Source organism: Tasmannia lanceolata, unplaced genomic scaffold, assembly GCF_043159265.1.
Source record: "Tasmannia lanceolata isolate RefF3 unplaced genomic scaffold, GAP_Taslan_0.1 ptg000002l, whole genome shotgun sequence".
In the NCBI taxonomy this organism is placed as follows: domain Eukaryota; kingdom Viridiplantae; phylum Streptophyta; class Magnoliopsida; order Canellales; family Winteraceae; genus Tasmannia; species Tasmannia lanceolata.
In genome coordinates this window covers 23,680,364-23,698,383 of record NW_027518679.1, presented here as the reverse complement: position 1 = coordinate 23,698,383, position 18,020 = coordinate 23,680,364, and the positions used below count along the sequence as shown (strand labels likewise).

The 18,020-nt window shown below is 40.1% G+C and overlaps 1 protein-coding gene across 3 annotated transcripts in view; it reads right to left on the bottom strand.

Moving 5' to 3' along the window:
• The window catches only part of LOC143890948 (protein CHROMATIN REMODELING 5-like), a 103,763-nt gene that overhangs the window by 26,286 nt on the left and 59,457 nt on the right, over positions 1 to 18,020 (bottom strand). For 2 of the 3 annotated variants that reach the window (XM_077395639.1, XM_077395677.1), the window contains exons 16-26: positions 13,977 to 14,070; positions 13,726 to 13,850; positions 13,580 to 13,643; positions 12,714 to 12,926; positions 11,398 to 11,640; positions 10,742 to 10,852; positions 10,482 to 10,571; positions 10,053 to 10,235; positions 9,866 to 9,946; positions 9,330 to 9,575; positions 71 to 223 (exon numbers count right to left, since the gene is read on the bottom strand). In XM_077395639.1, the coding sequence (XP_077251754.1) occupies positions 71 to 223; positions 9,330 to 9,575; positions 9,866 to 9,946; positions 10,053 to 10,235; positions 10,482 to 10,571; positions 10,742 to 10,852; positions 11,398 to 11,640; positions 12,714 to 12,926; positions 13,580 to 13,643; positions 13,726 to 13,850; positions 13,977 to 14,070 (1,603 nt within the window). Of the gene's footprint in view, positions 1 to 70; positions 224 to 8,582; positions 8,753 to 9,329; positions 9,576 to 9,865; positions 9,947 to 10,052; positions 10,236 to 10,481; positions 10,572 to 10,741; positions 10,853 to 11,397; positions 11,641 to 12,713; positions 12,927 to 13,579; positions 13,644 to 13,725; positions 13,851 to 13,976; positions 14,071 to 18,020 lie in introns of those variants that run through there. The other variant, XR_013255279.1, reaches the window with a different exon arrangement.

Genomic DNA, 18,020 nt, shown 5'->3' with positions numbered 1-18,020 from the left:
CTATTAACCACCTTCTACACAAGTACCTCCAAACTTGTGTATTGCTTGGGAAGTGCAATATAAAAAAAACCTTGATATCGGGGTTTCCTCTAACTGCTTCTTTGCAACCGTCAATCAAAGCCTCAAATAGTTCAATTTGTGCCCGAGGAGGAGCGGCTTCAATTCCACCGCGAACCTCTGAGGCTATTAAGCAGATTTGGCTCTGGTTGCCGAACTTCTTAACCTAAATTTCAAAAAGGAAAATATAAATAGGTAAACGAGAAAAGCATAGAACTATAAAAAGAAATAAATTATGCAAGGGCTTGCAGTTCTCAGGGTAATAGGTGTCCAAAGTTCAAACTTATTTCCTGTCATTGTGTGCACAAATCGATAGAGAAAAAGAGCATGCATTGAATTCATCTATTCTGTCCAAGTGACAAGGGAGCATATCGAATGAAGGATATAGGCTAACATAGTCAGAACAGGCATCAGGTTTTACAGTTTCGCTGACCTAACATGTTAGATTAGAAAATTTATTAGGTGACCACACTGGGAGGAAAAGAAGAATGGGAGAGAAAATAAAGGCAACCCTAAATACATTGACACGATGGCAGTCCCAAGCAATTGAGACGTCCGTCTTATCCATAGCACACAATATAGACAGAGAGAGAGAGAGGCAGGTGGCGGGTGGCAGGCAGCAGGAATGGGCAGTGAGTGGGAGAGACAGGGGCGGCATAGGGCGTTGGGCAGAGAGAGAGAGAGACTTACTTTTTGACCAGTTGTGAAGTTAATCCGAGAAAAAAGTGGCAAGTGTGCTGAATAGAAGGGGCGAATTTATCATTCCCATTTGCTTTTGGTATTTCAAGTGACATGTTCTAATGAATGCTTGGATGCTATCAAGGAGTTGGTTATCCGCTTGTCCCTAGCATTCCTAATATTGGATGCTTTAATTATATAGTTGTGTTAAATCATGTTTGGGATCCTACAAAACAACAAGAATTCATAATTGACCAACCATAAATAGTATAATCATGAAATTATGTAGTCCATATTCCATACATTAGCTTACTGTACAGAAGTGTGGTTTAGCGATTTGCATATTGATAATCTCTGAACAGACCAAGTGCCCATGAGGGTTGAGATCGCCACCCAATGTTTTGAAAATCGGAATCGCATTGTGAATCGTAAGGCGGGTCGAATCGTATCAAATCATGAATTGTGTCATAAATCATTAGATTCATTCAGATGCAGTCCCCACGTCTAATCTCAGCGAAAGATGACATGCAGTCACCACCAACGAATTACCTCAGTGTGGAAAAAAAAGAAAGGTGACATTCAACAACCATTCTCCGCAGCTATTTTGTGCTTTTTTGTGCGAAGAATGAAAAGACTAAAAACTCGGGAAGTACGTGCTCCATTTCTAACTCATGGCAACTATTTCATCAAATCCATCCTTTGGAGTGGTAAGAAGAATGGTTTTTTTTTAAGCAACACAGGTTGTTTCAGTCGATTCTCATTCTTTTGTTTATGGATTGTTGAGAGAGGTAGAGAAAAGAGAGAAAGTAAAGAGTGAGAGAAAAGATTGAGTTAGGGTTCTCCCCCTCACTCATGTAATATAAATAATAAATAGTGAAGTACAAAGACAAGTACGCCCTTGGGCATTACAATAAAGACCTAAAGACCTGTTAAGACTCCCCCTCAAGCTGGAATGTAGATATCTAACATTCCTAGCTTGTTACAATTATCAACTAACTTAGCTCTACTTAGAGGCTTCGTGAACATGTCTGCTAATTGATCTGTAGATCTGGTAAACACAGGAGATATGTAGCCTCGCTGAATCAAATCTCTAATGAAATGACAATCCACTTCAATATGTTTGGTCCTCTCATGGAATGGTCCTCTCATGGAAGACTGGATTCATGGCAATGTAAATGGCGGATTTGTTGTCACATTATAACTGAGCTGGAGAAGAGAAGAAGGAGGAAATCCAATCTCTGAAAGTAAGGAACGTAGCCACATGAGTTCGCCACTCGTATGAGACATAGCTCTGTATTCTGCCTCGGCACGGGATTTAGACACGACATCTTGTTTCTTACTTCTCCATGAAATAAGATTACCTCCAATAAAGGTGCAATATCCTGTAGTAGACCGCCTATCAGCCGGAGATCCTGCCCAGTCTGCATCAGTGTATCCTTCAATTCTCTGGTGCCCATGCCTCTGAAATAACAACCCTTTACCTGGCGAACTCTTCAGATATCTCAATATCTGAAGTATAGTAGCCCAGTGTGAAGTGCAAGGCGACCTCATATGCTGGCTAACAGCGCTAACTGCAAAAGTAATATCTGGACGAGTAACAATAAGATAAATGAGCTTACCAACTAAGCGTCTGTATCGCCCTGAATCTTCTAACAGGACTCCCTCCTCAGGGAGTAATTTCATATTCTGGTCCACAGGAGTTGAGGCAGGCTTGATCCCAAACAACCTGTCTCAATGTCTCATCAAGAAGATCCAGAACATACTTTCTCTGTGAGAGCTAGATACCCCTGGTCGAATAGGCAACCTCAATGCCCAGGAAATACCGAAGACGACACAAATCCTTAGTAAAGAACTCTGTCGGAAGGAAGGATTTGAGCCTCTGAATGCCACCTGTATCGCTACCAGTGATAATGATACATCGACATATACTATCAACAGAACACAACCAGCCTGAGACTGAAAACTGAAGACGGAGTGATCAACTGCACACTGCTTCATGCCAAAGCGAATAAGTGTAGCACTGAACTTCCCAAACCAGGCTCTCGGAGATTGTTTGAGACCATAAATGGATTTCCTCAAACGGCAAACAAGAGAAGGTCTTTCCCCCTGAGCAACATATCCAGGAGGTTGCTCCATATAGACCTCTTCTTCCAAATCACCATGAAGAAAGGCATTCTTTACATTCAACTGATGAAGATGCCAGCCATTATTCACAGCAAGGGATAGCAGGACACGGACAGAAGGAATTTTCTCAACTGGTGAAAAAGTCTCGCCATAATCAATCCCATATGTCTGTGTGTACCCTTTGGCAACAAGTAGAGCCTTAAGGCGCTCAACTGTGCCATCAGGAAGGTGCTTGACTGCATAAACCCAGCGACAACCAACGGGACGAGCACCATATGGTAAAGGGACCAAATCTCATGTCTGATTGGCCTGAAGGGCCTGCATCTCAAGATCCATAGCCGCCCGCCAGCCTTGATAATCAAGTGCCTCCTGTAGAGTCTTAGGTAGAGAAATAGAGGACAAAGACAAAACAAAACTGCGAAATACAGGGGTGAGAAAGTCATAAGACACAAAAGAGGAAATGGGATGAGCAGTACTGCGAGACCGAGTGGGAGAGGCAATGGGAGAGTCAGAATGTACCCCAGAAGTGGGGATCTCTGGCTGAGATGATGATGGCTCGGGCGGGCTGAATGAGCAACAGATTTGGCCCGACGCTGATATTGTTTCAATGGTGGAGGTAGAGGGGCTGCACAAGGCGCTGACGTCGGCATAATAGTAGAATTAACTGTAGGGGAGGAACTGGACACCGGAGGTGTAGAAACAGGGATGGGATCAGGAAGAACCGGAAGAGGAAGAACATGAGGATGCGAGGAATCCTACTGATAGAGGGGGAGGGATCCAACAAGATGGACGGACAAAAACAATGACTGAGTCTCAAAGAATGTAACATCCGCCGAGACAAAAGATCGTCGCAGGCGAGGGCTGTAGCAACGATAACCCTTTTGGGGCCGAGAGTAACCTAGAAAGATACACCGTTTGGCCCGAGGATCCAACTTATCTAATCCTGACCTAAGAACGTGGACAAAACAGAGACAGCCAAAAACTTGAGGAGTAAGAGGGAAAGGGTCAGAGGTAGGACGGAGAATCGAGAACGGAGAGGTGCCACCAAGGACCGAAGATGGAAGCCTATTCGCCAGGTAGCATGCTGTGAGTACAGCATCAGCCCAATAGGTCTTAGGGACCCGCATCTGAAAGAGTAGTGTCAGGGCCCCATCTAACAAGGAGCGAAGCTTCCTCTCAGCCACTCCATTCTGCTGAGAGGTATGAGCACATGAGGACTGATGAAGAATGCCTCGCGAAGAGAGGAATTCCTGAAAACCATTTGAGTAAGAGAAATATTCCTTTGCATTGTCAGTGCGAAGACATTAGATAACACATGAGAATTGATTACTAACTTCATCATAGAAATCACGAAATACATAACAAACTTCAGAACGATCTTTTATTAAATAAGTCCATGTCATACGTGAATAGTCAACAATAAAGACCACAAAATAGCGAAATCCAAATAAAGAGGTAATCATCGCAGGACCCCATACATCAGAATGAACAAGAGCAAAAGGGTGTGAAGCCCGACTAACAGTCCTAGAGGGAAATGGCACACGATGATGCTTTCCAAGTTCACAGGCCTCACACTGAAAAGACCTAACAGATGAAGAAGAAATGAAGAGAATCCTGCGTAAACGCTCCATAGACGGGTGACCTAGACGGCAGTGCCACTGGTATGCATCGACCGAGCCATGTAGAATCGGATGGGACGGAGTGCAGTAGAGACGATAAAGGCCATCCACCTCACGGCCCGAGCCAATCGTCCTCCCAGTCGAGAGATCCTGCAAAAGACAATATGAAGGAAAAAATGAGATAGAACAATGAAGATGCTTTGTTAATTGACTAACAGAAAGTAAACTGAAAGGTGACTTGGGGACACAGAGCACAGATGATAATGTAATGCCTGGTGAAGGGGAACAACTGCCAACACCAGTGATAGGAGAGGTACTCCCATCAGCAAGAGTAAAAGAACGTGAAACAACATGATGAAAATCATGTAAGGATGACTGGGTACCTGTCATGTGATGAGATGCTTCCGAATCAATAATCCAGGAGCTAGAACTAGAGAGGAACGAAGCAGGAGAACTACCTGGCTGAACAAGACCAGCAGTAGGAGGGCGGCCAGCAGACCTGAAACGCTGTAGCTCATCATAGTCGGCACGAGAGACGACCATCTGATCGGTCGGAGTAGCCAGTGGTGTCTGTGAGGGGTTGTCAATAGGAGCAGGCGAATCTGGAAGGGCAAGACGTGCAGTACGGCCCTGACGAGGATCAGGAGTGTGACGCAGCTCAGGATGGAGATCAAAGCATGTCTCGTGATAGTGACCCTCAAGCCTACAATGAGTACAATAGGGCCGAGCTCGACCTCCACGACCACGCTCTCGGCCGCCGACACGTTTGCCTCTGCAAGTATCGCGACCACGGCCGCGACCAAAAATGCCTCCTCCTCGGGAAGGGCGGTCAGCGGCTCCATAAGCAGCAGTAGTCGAGACGTCCACGGGAGTAGGAACAGTAATGCCAAGTGCACACTGCTCAGCTCGTAAAAATACCTCCTGAAGTGTGGGTACAGTACCAGACCCAAGGATGTGCTGTCGAAGATGAGTGAACTCTGGTCCAAGACCCTCAAGGAAATGAACAACACGGAGCTGATCCCGCTGTCTGGCTGCCGTGGTAAGATCAATGGTGAGAGGCATAAGAGCATCCAGCTGCTGGCAATAGGAGACAAACTGTCTGTAGTAATCATGGAATGTAGAATCACTGCGCCCGTGACCCATCCAGCGCGAATAAGTGTCGCAAAGACGGGCGATATTCCCCTCACCAGAATATAATGCCGCAGTGTGCTCCCATACCTTTTTGGCAGTAGGGAGATCCATCATGGTGCTAGCAATGGCAGGGGTCATACTCTGCCATAGAAGTGTACGAACAAGGGCATAATCTACATCCCAATCATCAAAGGTAGGGTCAATCTCAGGAGGGGGATCACGATGAATAATAGAAATCTTTCGTCGGTCCTTCAGATATGTCTCCACAGCAATCTTCCAAGTCAAATAGTTGGATCCATCAAGACGGGAAGTGGTAATCGATGGGAATGACGCATCCACCGATGACAAAGACGACGACCCAGCCTGACGCGGCTGGGAACTAGTAGTCATAGCTGGAGTACGAATGGTAGGGTCCTCAATACTAGGGGTATCTTCCATAAGAGACCGGGAAGAAGACTGAAGAGGACCAACAACGAGCAAGTAGAAACAAGGATGAAGACTATAAGCAAGCTAATAGACAGCGGCTTCGTGAGGACAACATATGCATAAGGGAGGCATGAGACAACGTCACGATATAAAGACAAAGTCGAGACAACTCCGAGCCACAAACATTGCAATGATGTAAGTACAACTCCAGAACAACACCATGAAAATAGGAATCAAGCCGAACAAGAAAATCTAGGGCATAACTATGACCCAAAAGAGGAAGAAGAGATTATGATGGATCAGATTAGGGCAAGGAAGAGTGGGGAAAAGAGGGTACTGTAGCAAGAACGGTAGCAATGTACTGTAGCAATGTACTGTAGCAATGTACTGTAGCAATGTACTGTAGCAATACTGTAGCGGGTACAGTAACGATGTACTGTAGCAATACTGTAGCAGATACTGTAGCAAAGAATGGAGGGGTTATGGTTAGGGTTAGGGATGGAGAAGATGGAGGTGGAGGTTAAGGCTAGGGTTAGGGAAAAAAGAAAAAAAAATGGCCCTAGGCATCCATGCCAAGAGCTCTGATACCATGTTGAGAGAGGTAGAGAAAAGAGAGACAGTAAAGAGTGAGAGAAAATATTGAGTTAGGGTTCTCCCCCTCACTCATGTAATATAAATAATAAAGAGTGAAGTACAAAGACAAGTATGCCCTTGGGCATTACAATAAAGACCTAAAGACCTGTTAACATGGATGTTTCACCCTCTCAGGAAAAGAGAGAATGAGAAGCTTTTCCGAATAAGGAAAAGTTGCATTTGCTGACTCGAATCCCCACCTACTTCTAATCTCATCCAAAGAAGGTGGAGAAAAACAAAGAACTTACCTCCTTCAGACAGTGAGTTGCTTTAGGAAAAGGATACTTGTCCAAGCAAAAAGTGACAACTGATATAAGTTCTATTCTTTCTTCATCATCGTCGTCGTTTTCTTAAATGCTTTCATAGTACAAAATGGTTGCAAAATTTGTTGGACCGGTTCAATTGCTTCAAGCAGAACTGCTTCGAACTGGTCCATCACCTTTTTTTTCTTATTTTCCTTATTTTAGAATCCTACAGGTTCAAATGGGTCCATCCACTTATCATTTTAATCCCACGTTTTATAGTCTTTTAGCCCTGGCCCACTTATTTGTTTTTTTTTTTTTCTATTGGTTGGACCCCTTAAAACCCACTTAAAGCACATTTAATGTTGTTTCTTTTAACCTATTGATCAAATATACGGTCCCACAGCTTAAATAACTCAAGACCTTCATATAAATACCCCGAACACAATAAAAAAAAATAACTTTGGAAAACATGAAAATACCCTCTCCCATCCCCTTGAGTGAGCATCTCCTCTCCCCTTTTACCCTCTTTCTCTTCTCCCATCCTCCATCTCTTTCTCCCCTTTCCCATCTCATATCTCTACTTGCTTGCCTTGTTTGTTCCCCTTCTTTCTCTTTTCTAACACCCATACATCATTTTCCCCCTTCCTTTTCTCAACACACACACACCCCGGACCCCCCCACCCCCCGTTCTCCCTCCCCAGACCCCCTCAACTGTGTTCATAAACAGCTCCCCCATAATTGGGTTAGGTTCATAAACCACTCCTCTACCCATATCTTCCCTTCTTCTTAATCTTGATCTTGATTATCTTTCTTATCTCTCTGTATATCTTGGCTGTGATCAGCCCTCATCTCCCTACTCTAGCTATCTCTATTTCCTCTCTTGGAGCTACTGCAGCAGGATGACACTCAAAGCCCAGTACGTCACTCCAAGTACGGTTCCTTAACCTGATACCCTAGACATAACACCCACCCATCTTCCTCACCCAATTAGGTTCCATTTGTCAATGATTAGGTATTTATTTAATAGATCTCATTTGTGGACAGACCAAGCCTAGAGCTAATTTTTTTCTAGATAGAACTGATTGTGTGGAACTTTCTTGGATGAGTTAATCTCTATTGATGACGATCTTTAAAAGGCTTTAATTTTTATGATAACCAAACAGTTTTTTTAATACTACTTGCTGTTTATTTCTTTTTTGGGAATGTATGATGCTACTTTAATAATCTAGAACCTATTCTGTGCTCCATATTTCCAAGAAGAATAACATGTGAACACTAGGTTTGCACAAAGATATTATGATTTATTACAAGGAGAACATGCTAGAAAACTTTGTGATTACAACGAAGAAGAGAGGAAGACTTCAAAGAAAATGGAAGAAATTGACAGAACTAATGAGGGATATAATGAACAAGAAGTTTCTATTGAGGTCAAGAAACGAAAGATAAAGAATATTTTGATCATGGAGAATGTCCGTGCTTGATTCTACTAGTGACCTTCCCACATAAGAATATTGGATATTCAAGGTCAGAAGTAAGCAACATTAGTGAAGAAGATAAAAGTTTTTGAACACTATCTTTGACAATCCTACAATTTTTCACCTAGATGAGGATATTCAATACGTTCTGAAAAAATTATACAAATAAAAATTTTCGAAGGTTGCAAATGTACCTGTGGAAGTAGGCCTGATGAAACTCTAATTCCAAGCAGGTTGTTTGATGGAATGAATTCCACAGCACAACTGGACAAATTCACAAGCATAGAAATATCCACGATGTGGGAGTCAACTGATATGAGTAGGTTGACAGTTGTAACCCAAGGACAAACTGCCCCGGTGGTACCTTCAAGGAAATAGGAAAGAGCAGAAAGACTTCACTGAATAGAAAGCTTATGGGTCACAATTCCAAATTTTTTATCACTCACGAATGAGGATACAAGAATATCTTCCAAGACTAGGAGTGAAAAACACATATTCCTCCCAAAAACTCACCTCAAACCGTCCCTGAAAACAATCTTTGATACTTACCCCGCTATGACAAAAAAAATGATATCAATGCTTAGGTAACAATGGATAACATTGATTCAACAAATTGAGATCCTCACATTCATTGTAATCAGAAGGGGTGTGCATGTACGCATCTGTATGTGTGATAATTAGTCATGAGTAAATACAGACATTTACATAATTTTCCTTCTTCATGATTTCATATTCTATTTCCATAAGTTTTTAGCATATAGTACTATAAATATATAAAACAGTTAGACACTGGCATGAAGTACAGAAATATTTTCAGGGGTGTTAATGTTTTGTAGCACGAAATGGGAAGGTCGCCGCGTAGGTATATCAAGGTGAGAGTATAGTATGCCAAAGTACAACAGGACAAGTGAAATGGAAAAACAAGAAATAATGGATTTTACCGCACGGACAAATAAAGTGGCTTCCTTCTTTGAAAAGCTGCCACAAGACCATCCCCTTACTTGAGCAAACGCTCCTTCAATCATGGGCATTGAATGAACCAGAAAATCCATGGTTTTTCCAGGACGCTTCTGACCTCTCTCTAGAGATTCAAGTGCCCTCTTTTTCTTTTTTGTACTTTTCTCAGGTTGGTTGTTAGCCTCAGCATAGCATTTGGTATTCCTCGCAGCACGAGGTGCTAATGCTTCCTACGGTATAAATAATAGCAGAAAGACAATAAGTAAATGTCACTTTCCCATTCAAAAACAAAATGTACGATGAAACATGCGCACTGTTAGATAATAAGTGATATTTAAATTATCTCTAAGATATTGTTGCCTGTGGCTGTAATCAAAGATTGAAAGTTCGGTTTCGGTTTCAGGCTTAGCTGAAAATGAAATTTCGGTGCCTACTTCAGTTTCGGTTTTAAATTTTGGTCCAGACCAAAATTTCGGTATTGCGGCCGAAATTTAAAACCATGCCTGTAATAAATACATACCTCTGCTTGAGTTATGGCATCTGGTTGAATCCAGCGACTCCAAAAGGTCGCATCATCTTCCGCACTGCAGAAATTGGCAACCTAGATAGTAGGATAAACAGAAAATGAGGACATGAGATAAACATATTTCATAGTAATATAAACAACTATATCAATTTGGCACCAAAGTAAAGTGAACTTGTCTTGCCTTAAAAGCACTTAACAATTCGTTTTCTTGCTCTGCATCAACTCCCTTTGCTTCAACCTTTTCCGCTCTTTCAAGAATCTCATCAATATCCATACTTTCAAGTATCTTCTTGGTCTCCTCGTCATTTTTTTCATCCTTAAAGAGTTCCTCTGCCCCAAACCTTAATATAGCGGAGAGCTCCTTCTGGAATTACACATAGTACATGGTTGAAGAAATGATGTCACTTTAGCGAATTCACACAATTCAGAACCACTAAAAGGAGAGAGATTGGCATAATTGATCCCGGAGAGGAATAAATGAAGGACCAAACGATATGAAAGGTCTGACCAATAACATTTGAATCACAAAACAGCTCAAAAAAGACCACACATAAACCCATGAACATATATAAGCCATGATTAGCACAATTATGACCCATAGTGCACTTACCTTGTCAAACATAGAATTCCCTTTTTTCATTTCTTTCTTCTCCAGCCTACCCTCTGCATTTAGTTTTTGAATGACCAGGTGGTCAAGAACCTATAGAACATGTACAGGAATGCAAGAACTGCTTAAGTATAATGGTTGCAAAGACCAGTAAATTATAATAGGCAATAAGAAAAAAAATAAGATGGCCCTAAAAAATGGAGGATTCCAAAAGTAAAAAGAAAAGAATCAATAAGGAAATGGAGGAAACTGAAATTTAGTACCATCTTCTTCTTAGCGCGCTCCAAGATATCTTCCTCAACACTATTGCTTGTAACAAATCGATAGATGTTAACAACTTCTTGTTGCCCAATCCTATGAGCTCTGCTCATTGCCTAGTGATAGTACATGAAAAATGTTGGAAATGACCATTGGTAAATAATAATCAACATTTACAATGTACAATTAAGACGTATTCCATCCATGGTTTTAAATTTCGGACTGAAATTTCGGATGTCGGTCTGGACCGACACCGAAAGAACATAAACTGGAATGTTACTATGTGTCGCCAAAATTTCGGCCGAAATTTCATTTTTCACCCTTATTTACAAAATTTCTACTAAAATGTTAAAGATTTCCACCGAAATTATGGAAATTTCCACGGGAATGGCCGAAATTTCCACTTAAATTTTGCGCATTTTGGTGGAAATTTTAAAAAAAAACAAAATTTTGTCAAAATTGCACATGATATCAGCCAAAATTTCCACCAAAACCGAAAATATTTCAGTTTCGGTGGTGGCCGAAACCGACACCAAACCCGATTTTAAAACCTTGATCCCATCAACATATAAGACAGGAAAGATCAATTCCAGCCATCAAAATACCCATATAAAATGACGTCACAAAGATATAATCACGAGGTTCCCATGACATTTCAAACCTGCAAATCGTTTTGAGGATTCCAGTCTGAATCAAAAATGATAACAGTATCAGCAGTAGCAAGATTGATGCCCAGCCCACCAGCACGAGTTGACAAAAGGAAGCAGAAATCATCACTTCCAGGAGCATTAAAATGCTCCATGGCTTGGTGACGAAGGTCTCCCCTTGTACTACCATCGAGCCTCTGAAATTGGAATCCTCTAAGTGACAAGTATTCTGCAAGTATATCCAACATCTTAACCATCTGCACAATGTGACCAATACACTCAATTATATCCAATCCTCTAAGTGACTAAAAAGAACGCTCAATCACCTCCAAACAACATGCAATTAGAAATAAGCTCAGTTACTTCCAAGCAATATGCTATTAGTAATAAGTTATGAAGATCAGTGCTTTTCATATGACATACATCTAAAAGCAAAGGAAGTGTCGGCACAACTGATGTGACCACAAGGTCCACAACACAATTATTATTTATTCCTCAAAATCATCTAAATGGGACAATAAATCAGATATACACAAAAGATGAGCACTGAAACAATTACACAAATATGACCAGCAGATAATGATAGATGATTCTCACGTAATTCAACAGCAAGTGAAATGTTAAGACAAGTACATAGTAGCAGTACCCTGTTTAACCCAATATACTACTATGTGTACATTGCACAGTAAGTGTTGTAAGTTTGGTAATATTTTTATTATTTTACAAACAAGAAAAATATAAATAATTGTCCTTCAACCAGTTCCCTTATGTGGAGAGAGAGAGAGAGAGAGAGAGAGAGAGATTATGAAAAGAATGAATTTTCTCCTTCATCCAGTTCCCTTTAGCTCGAGTTTGAAAATCGTTCCAATGAAACCAAATGTAGATGTTGGATTGGTGGTTCTGACAGATGCCATTGGAGACATGGTTTTAAATTTTGGTTGAAGTACCGAAATTTCGGAAGGGACCGGAACCAAAGTTTTAAAAAATTTGGCCAAAATTTTAAGATTTACACCTAAATTACCGAAATTTCCACAGAAGTTTGGAAATTTCGGTTTCGGCTGAGGCTGAAACGAAAATTTAAAACCTTGCTTGGAGACTTGAGGAACCCATCAAGGAGATTCTAGGCTTAGGCAGTACCTATCAGGAGTGATAATACCAACCTGCAATGACATGGGGCAGGCACCATCCATCCAAATAAAGGAGGAAAATAAGAAGGTCATGAATGAGACCTCTCTGCGCAGTGTGTATATGTAAAAATGCCTGATGCACATGTAAATTATCTTTCCTTCAATAAATGGGGAAAATAACAAAGATCATTTAAGGCACATACCTGAGAAAATATTAGAACACGGTGATTTGTATCACGCAAACGAGTCAGAAGTTTGTCAAGTATTACTAGCTTCCCACTGCTTAAGACAATCCGCTCAACTTTACTGCTAGCATTACTGTTGATAAACCCACCGTAACCGTGATCTGCACTTTCAAATAGAAAAGGATGATTGCAACATTTCTTCAACTCCACGACAATATTTAAAAGTGAAACCTGCATTTTTGAGAAGAAATATCAGAAGCAACACCCATTTATTATCCAGAGGGAAGAATATCTACTACTAAATCGAGGTTCATTCTTAGATTTAATTTCTTTTTTTCCAAAAAGTGACGCTAGCTAGGCTTTGGTGAGCTATGTCACAAATATCTCCGATATTTTCTACATATCGCGTTTTTATCGCGACATTTTGATAAAAACAACAAAATCCCAAAATAATCCCTAGATTTTAAAAATATAGCAATATTTTCATTTTTATCATAAAATATCTTCATAATATCACGATATTATCCTGATACTTTTATGATATTTATATTTATTTTTTATTAAATTTATAGATTTATTTATTTTTTAAATAAATTTACTTTTATAATTTTTTCCCGGTATAAACTCGAAAAAAATAATAATAATCTATCCCAAGATTTCCCCTTGCCAAGAAATTCCCGAGAACGATATTTGTGACATAGTTGGTGAGGGATTCATGAACCTTGGTACCACTTGGAACAGAAGATCTATAGTCTAAAGTCTAAACCACGACTCAAGTGTAAAAACAGAACATTCATGTACTTGACCAACGGGTGGTAAGGAGTAAGGACTAAAGTAATTCAAAGCCCGTAAATGTATCTGAAAGTAGACAAATGTGTACAAACCTGATTTCCACGGACTCCTTTGTTCAGATTGTGGAAGTTACGTTCTAAAATCCACTTATAATACCTTGACAAGTGTAAACATAGAAGTATTCAGCTAACATTAGTAAATTTTTTAAGCAGTTTGTTGCAAGTAAGAGACTGCTTACTGTTTCTGAAGGGGAGACATTTCAACTCTGAGGATGCGTTCGATTTTTGGAGGTAAAGACTTCTCAACGTCCTTGATAACTCTTCGGAGAATATGAGGCCTCAATTCTTTATGGAGATTACCAAGCTAAAGAAAAAATACAGTCCAGAATTCAGGAAGTACAAATTAATCAAAGCCATTAGGGGGTTCAAAATTTTTCCATACTAGACAAGACATGGAAATATGACTGTGGTAAGTGATCAAGGACTGTACCTCAGTTTCATTGAAGGAGCTTAAATTCTTGTATTTCTCGACAAAATCATCTTTGTTCTTGAACTTCTCAGGATCAAGGAAATGCAGTAGAGCCCTACAATGTAACAACGAACAGATAAATGGAGAAAGATATGATTTCAGACTTGCATGTGAATTGAAAAGACCATTAAAAATTTTGAAAAATGCATTGAATATAAATAATGACAAATAATTTCTCTTTATATGCGAATAGCCAAAGTTTTGCTCCAAACAATGAAACAGGGCAAGTAAAAACTAAAATCACTGGCAGTTTTAGTGATCATGTAGGAACACAAAAAGCAGCAGAAGAGGTTGAAGAAGAATTAACCAAAAGAATTCAATAAGAAAAGAAAAATAGGTAGTATTCAATTTTTGAAGACACGACCAAATAAATTTATATTAGATCCACATAATAAGCATATATGTCACCATTTATCCCAACAAAGACCACCATCTATTCACAAAAATATTGATGGACTACTATAACGTGTGAAATGCAGGAACACAAAAGGCAAAAGAAAAGGTTGAAGAAGAAATAATCAAAAAATATCAATAAGAAAAGAAAAAAAAAGGAAGTATTCAATTTTGAAGACACAGCCAAATAAATTTATATTAGATCTAATATAAATTTGTCACCATTTATCCCAACAAAACCACCATCTATACACAAAAATATTGATGGAATACTAAGACGTGTGCAATATCCAGACCGTATGATCATGCAAATTCTTTAAATCGCCAATGGCATCTTTCAAATCTCAGGCAAGCTGTGCTTGCCACCAGTGTAACAACCATAGCCACAAATTTTTTTTTCTCAAGTATTTCTCAGAAAGGGTGTATCTCGGGATTTTTTAAAATTTTTTGTTATGTTCGGGTTTATATTGGGAAAAAGTGGAAAAATAAATTACTTAAAATATATAAAAATATAAAATTTAAGCACAAAATTAGGACAGCAAATAGTATCGTTAATTTATTGGGATATTTGATGATTAGAATAAAATATGAAGTTATCTCGGTATTTTTTAAAATATTGGCAAAATTTTCAAGATTTTGTTGTTTTATAAAAAAAAACGTAAATATCGCCATATTTCAATAAAAAATCTGAGATATTTATGACTAACGCACCCAAAAGAACAGACACAAAATTGCATAGCTAGGTGAAAAATGTAACAATGGAGCAGCATCCCGGTCTGGAAAAAAAAGAAATAAAGGAAAAAATACTCATCCTGCCTTGCCCCCTTCTCCATACATTCAAGGTTGAAATCTTTATCCACATATAAGTCAGCAAGAAAGCACGGGTGCGCCCAAATGGGCTGTGCACCAGTACCGGGTGCGTATCCGACACGGGTGCGCCCTGGGTGCGTGTCGGGTGCGCACCCGTATAGTTTTTTTTTTAAAAAACAAAAAACATAAATGGGTGCGTGTCGGGTGCATTTGGGATGCGCACCCAGACGCACCCGACTCGTTTTAACTTTTTTTTTAAAAAAAAAAAGAGAGGGTGTGCCATTAACAAAGAGGGGGGTGTATTTTAAATAATGAGAGAGGGTTTTAAAACCCTCTCCCTCTCTCAGGGTCGTCGTCTCTCTCTCTCTCTCTCTCTCTCTCTCTCTCTCTCTCTCTCTCCAAACCCTAACCCTAACCCAACTGTGAGACGGTGTAAAGACCCGACCCCACATGGGCCTAGAAAGTTAATAACCTTAATTAAATCAGGACCGTATATCCCTAGACCAAAAATCACAGTGTATTTTCGTTTTTTTTAGTATAACTAATTTTTGGGGCATCAGATCTTGTCCGTTCGACATCATTTTGGTCCCGGTAGATGCGTATTTATTGATGGATTTTTTTTAGAAAACAGCCCCTAAACTATTGTTTTCACCCAAAGGTAACTATAAACAACGATAATTAAGAATAATAAAAGGAAATGGTCTCACATAAGCCTTAGGTGTGTGTGTGTGTGTGTCACTTGGAAATATGGATTGAGGAAACTTAGAATTTGGTATATCATTGTGTTTCAGATTCGGTAGCAATCCCTACTCATACATAGAGGATTTCTTACTCTTTCACATCACAAATAACTAAGGTAGGTGACGGTAACCTAAACTTGTACTCTTGAGCAATGATTGATTTATATGCATGCAATGAAATTCTTAGTAGACATAGAATTATTTGAGTTCTTTGTTATTTAGAAAAAAAAATTATTCCGCATTTTTCATGAGTTACATTTAGTTTCTGTCTTTGGTGGCGATTCGGGTTTATCCGAAAATCCGGGTCGTTACAGACGGAGACGGCGATGGCGACGGCACAGGTAGCCTCTCTCTCTATTTCTCTCTCTCTCTCTCTCTCTCTCTCTCTCTCTCCCTCTTTGTTTCTCTCTCTCTCTCTCTTCCTCTCTCTCTCTCTGTTTCTCTCTTTCTCCCTCTCTGTTTCTCTCTCTCTCTCCACCTCACACTCTCTCTCTCTGTGTCTTTCTCTCTCTCACTGTCTTTCCCTCTCCCTCTCTATCTCTCTGCCTCACTCTCTCTCTCTCTCACTCTCTCTCTCTCTTTCATTCTGCCTCTCTCTCTCTCTCTTTGTGAGTGTGTAAGTCTCTCTCTCTCTCTCTCTCTCTCTTTCTTAATTTGGGTTCCCTAATCCCCACAAATGATTGGAGCCCAAATCAGTTTTTTGGAGTCAAAATTATGTTTAATTTTGACTTCAATAATTTGATTTGGGATCACAATTAGGGATTTAACTATTTAGGGAGGGAGTTAAATTTTAATCCATGTTAATTTGGGATTGTGATTTGTGACAACCGATTGGGAGCCCAAAAGTCCAAAACTAATTTTTGGAGTCAAAATTATGTTTAATTTTGACTCCAATAATCTGATTTGGGATCACAATTAGGGGTTTAACCATTTAGGGAGGGAGTTAGGGTTTAGTCCATGTTAGTTTGGGATTGTGACTTGTCACAACCGATTAGGAGCCCAAAACTAATTCTTGGACTCAAAATTATATTTAATTTTGACTCCAATAACCATTTTTGGGCTCACAATTACGAATTTAGGATTTAGGGACTTAGGGCTTTAAATTAAACCCTATTTAATTGAGATTGTTGTGTTTGCTTACTAAATAGTCTAAATTTGTGTTTGTTCTTTCTTTCAATAGATTGCAATCATAAAAATCAAGAATGACTTCATCCGGGGCTAATAGTGCCGCCCAAGCCACAAATGCACCACCTTCTACTTCTAGTGATGAAGACCTCTCGAAGCCCTTGTGGAGGTATGCCACTAGATTTGATAAAAATCCTAAGGGTGGAGGGAATGTGAGATAAGAATGTAATTTTTGTCATAAGAGTGGAATAGCTACTACACAAGGGTTAGGGCGCACTTGTTGAAGGTATCGGGACAAGGAATCGGAGTGTGTCCTAAGGTGAAAGCAAGTGACCTACTAGGAATGCAAAGGTTGGAGGAAGAATGCAAGGAGGCTATGAAGCAAAATGCTCCCAAGAGAGTGCCATTGCCGCCATCATCAAGTAGTGGATCATTGAGTTGCCCAAGTAATATGTTTGTCCCTCCAAGTTTTGATCTAAAGAGGAAGACAAGTGGTCCAAGTGGAAGTGTGAGTGCTATTGAAAAGGCATTCAACATGGCGGCCCGTGATCACCTATATGGCGAGATTGCTTGGATGTTTTACTCCGGTGGCTTGCCATTTCACTTAGCAAGGAACCCACACTATGCGAGTTCATACTCTTATGCGGCCAACAATCCAATTTCCGGTTATTTGCCTCCGGGGTACAACTTGCTAAGGACGACTCTACTACAAAAAGAGATGGCAAATGTTGATAAGTTGTTGCAACCCCTTAAAGACACATGGAAGGATAAAGGGGTGAGCATTGTTAGTGATGAATGGAGTGACTCACAAAGGCGGCCTCTCATTAACTTCATGGCGTTAACCGAGGATAAGCCTATGTTTCTTAAGGCGGTAGATTGTTCGGGAGAGACAAAGGACAAACATTTCATTGCCAACTTGTTGAAGGAGGTAATTATG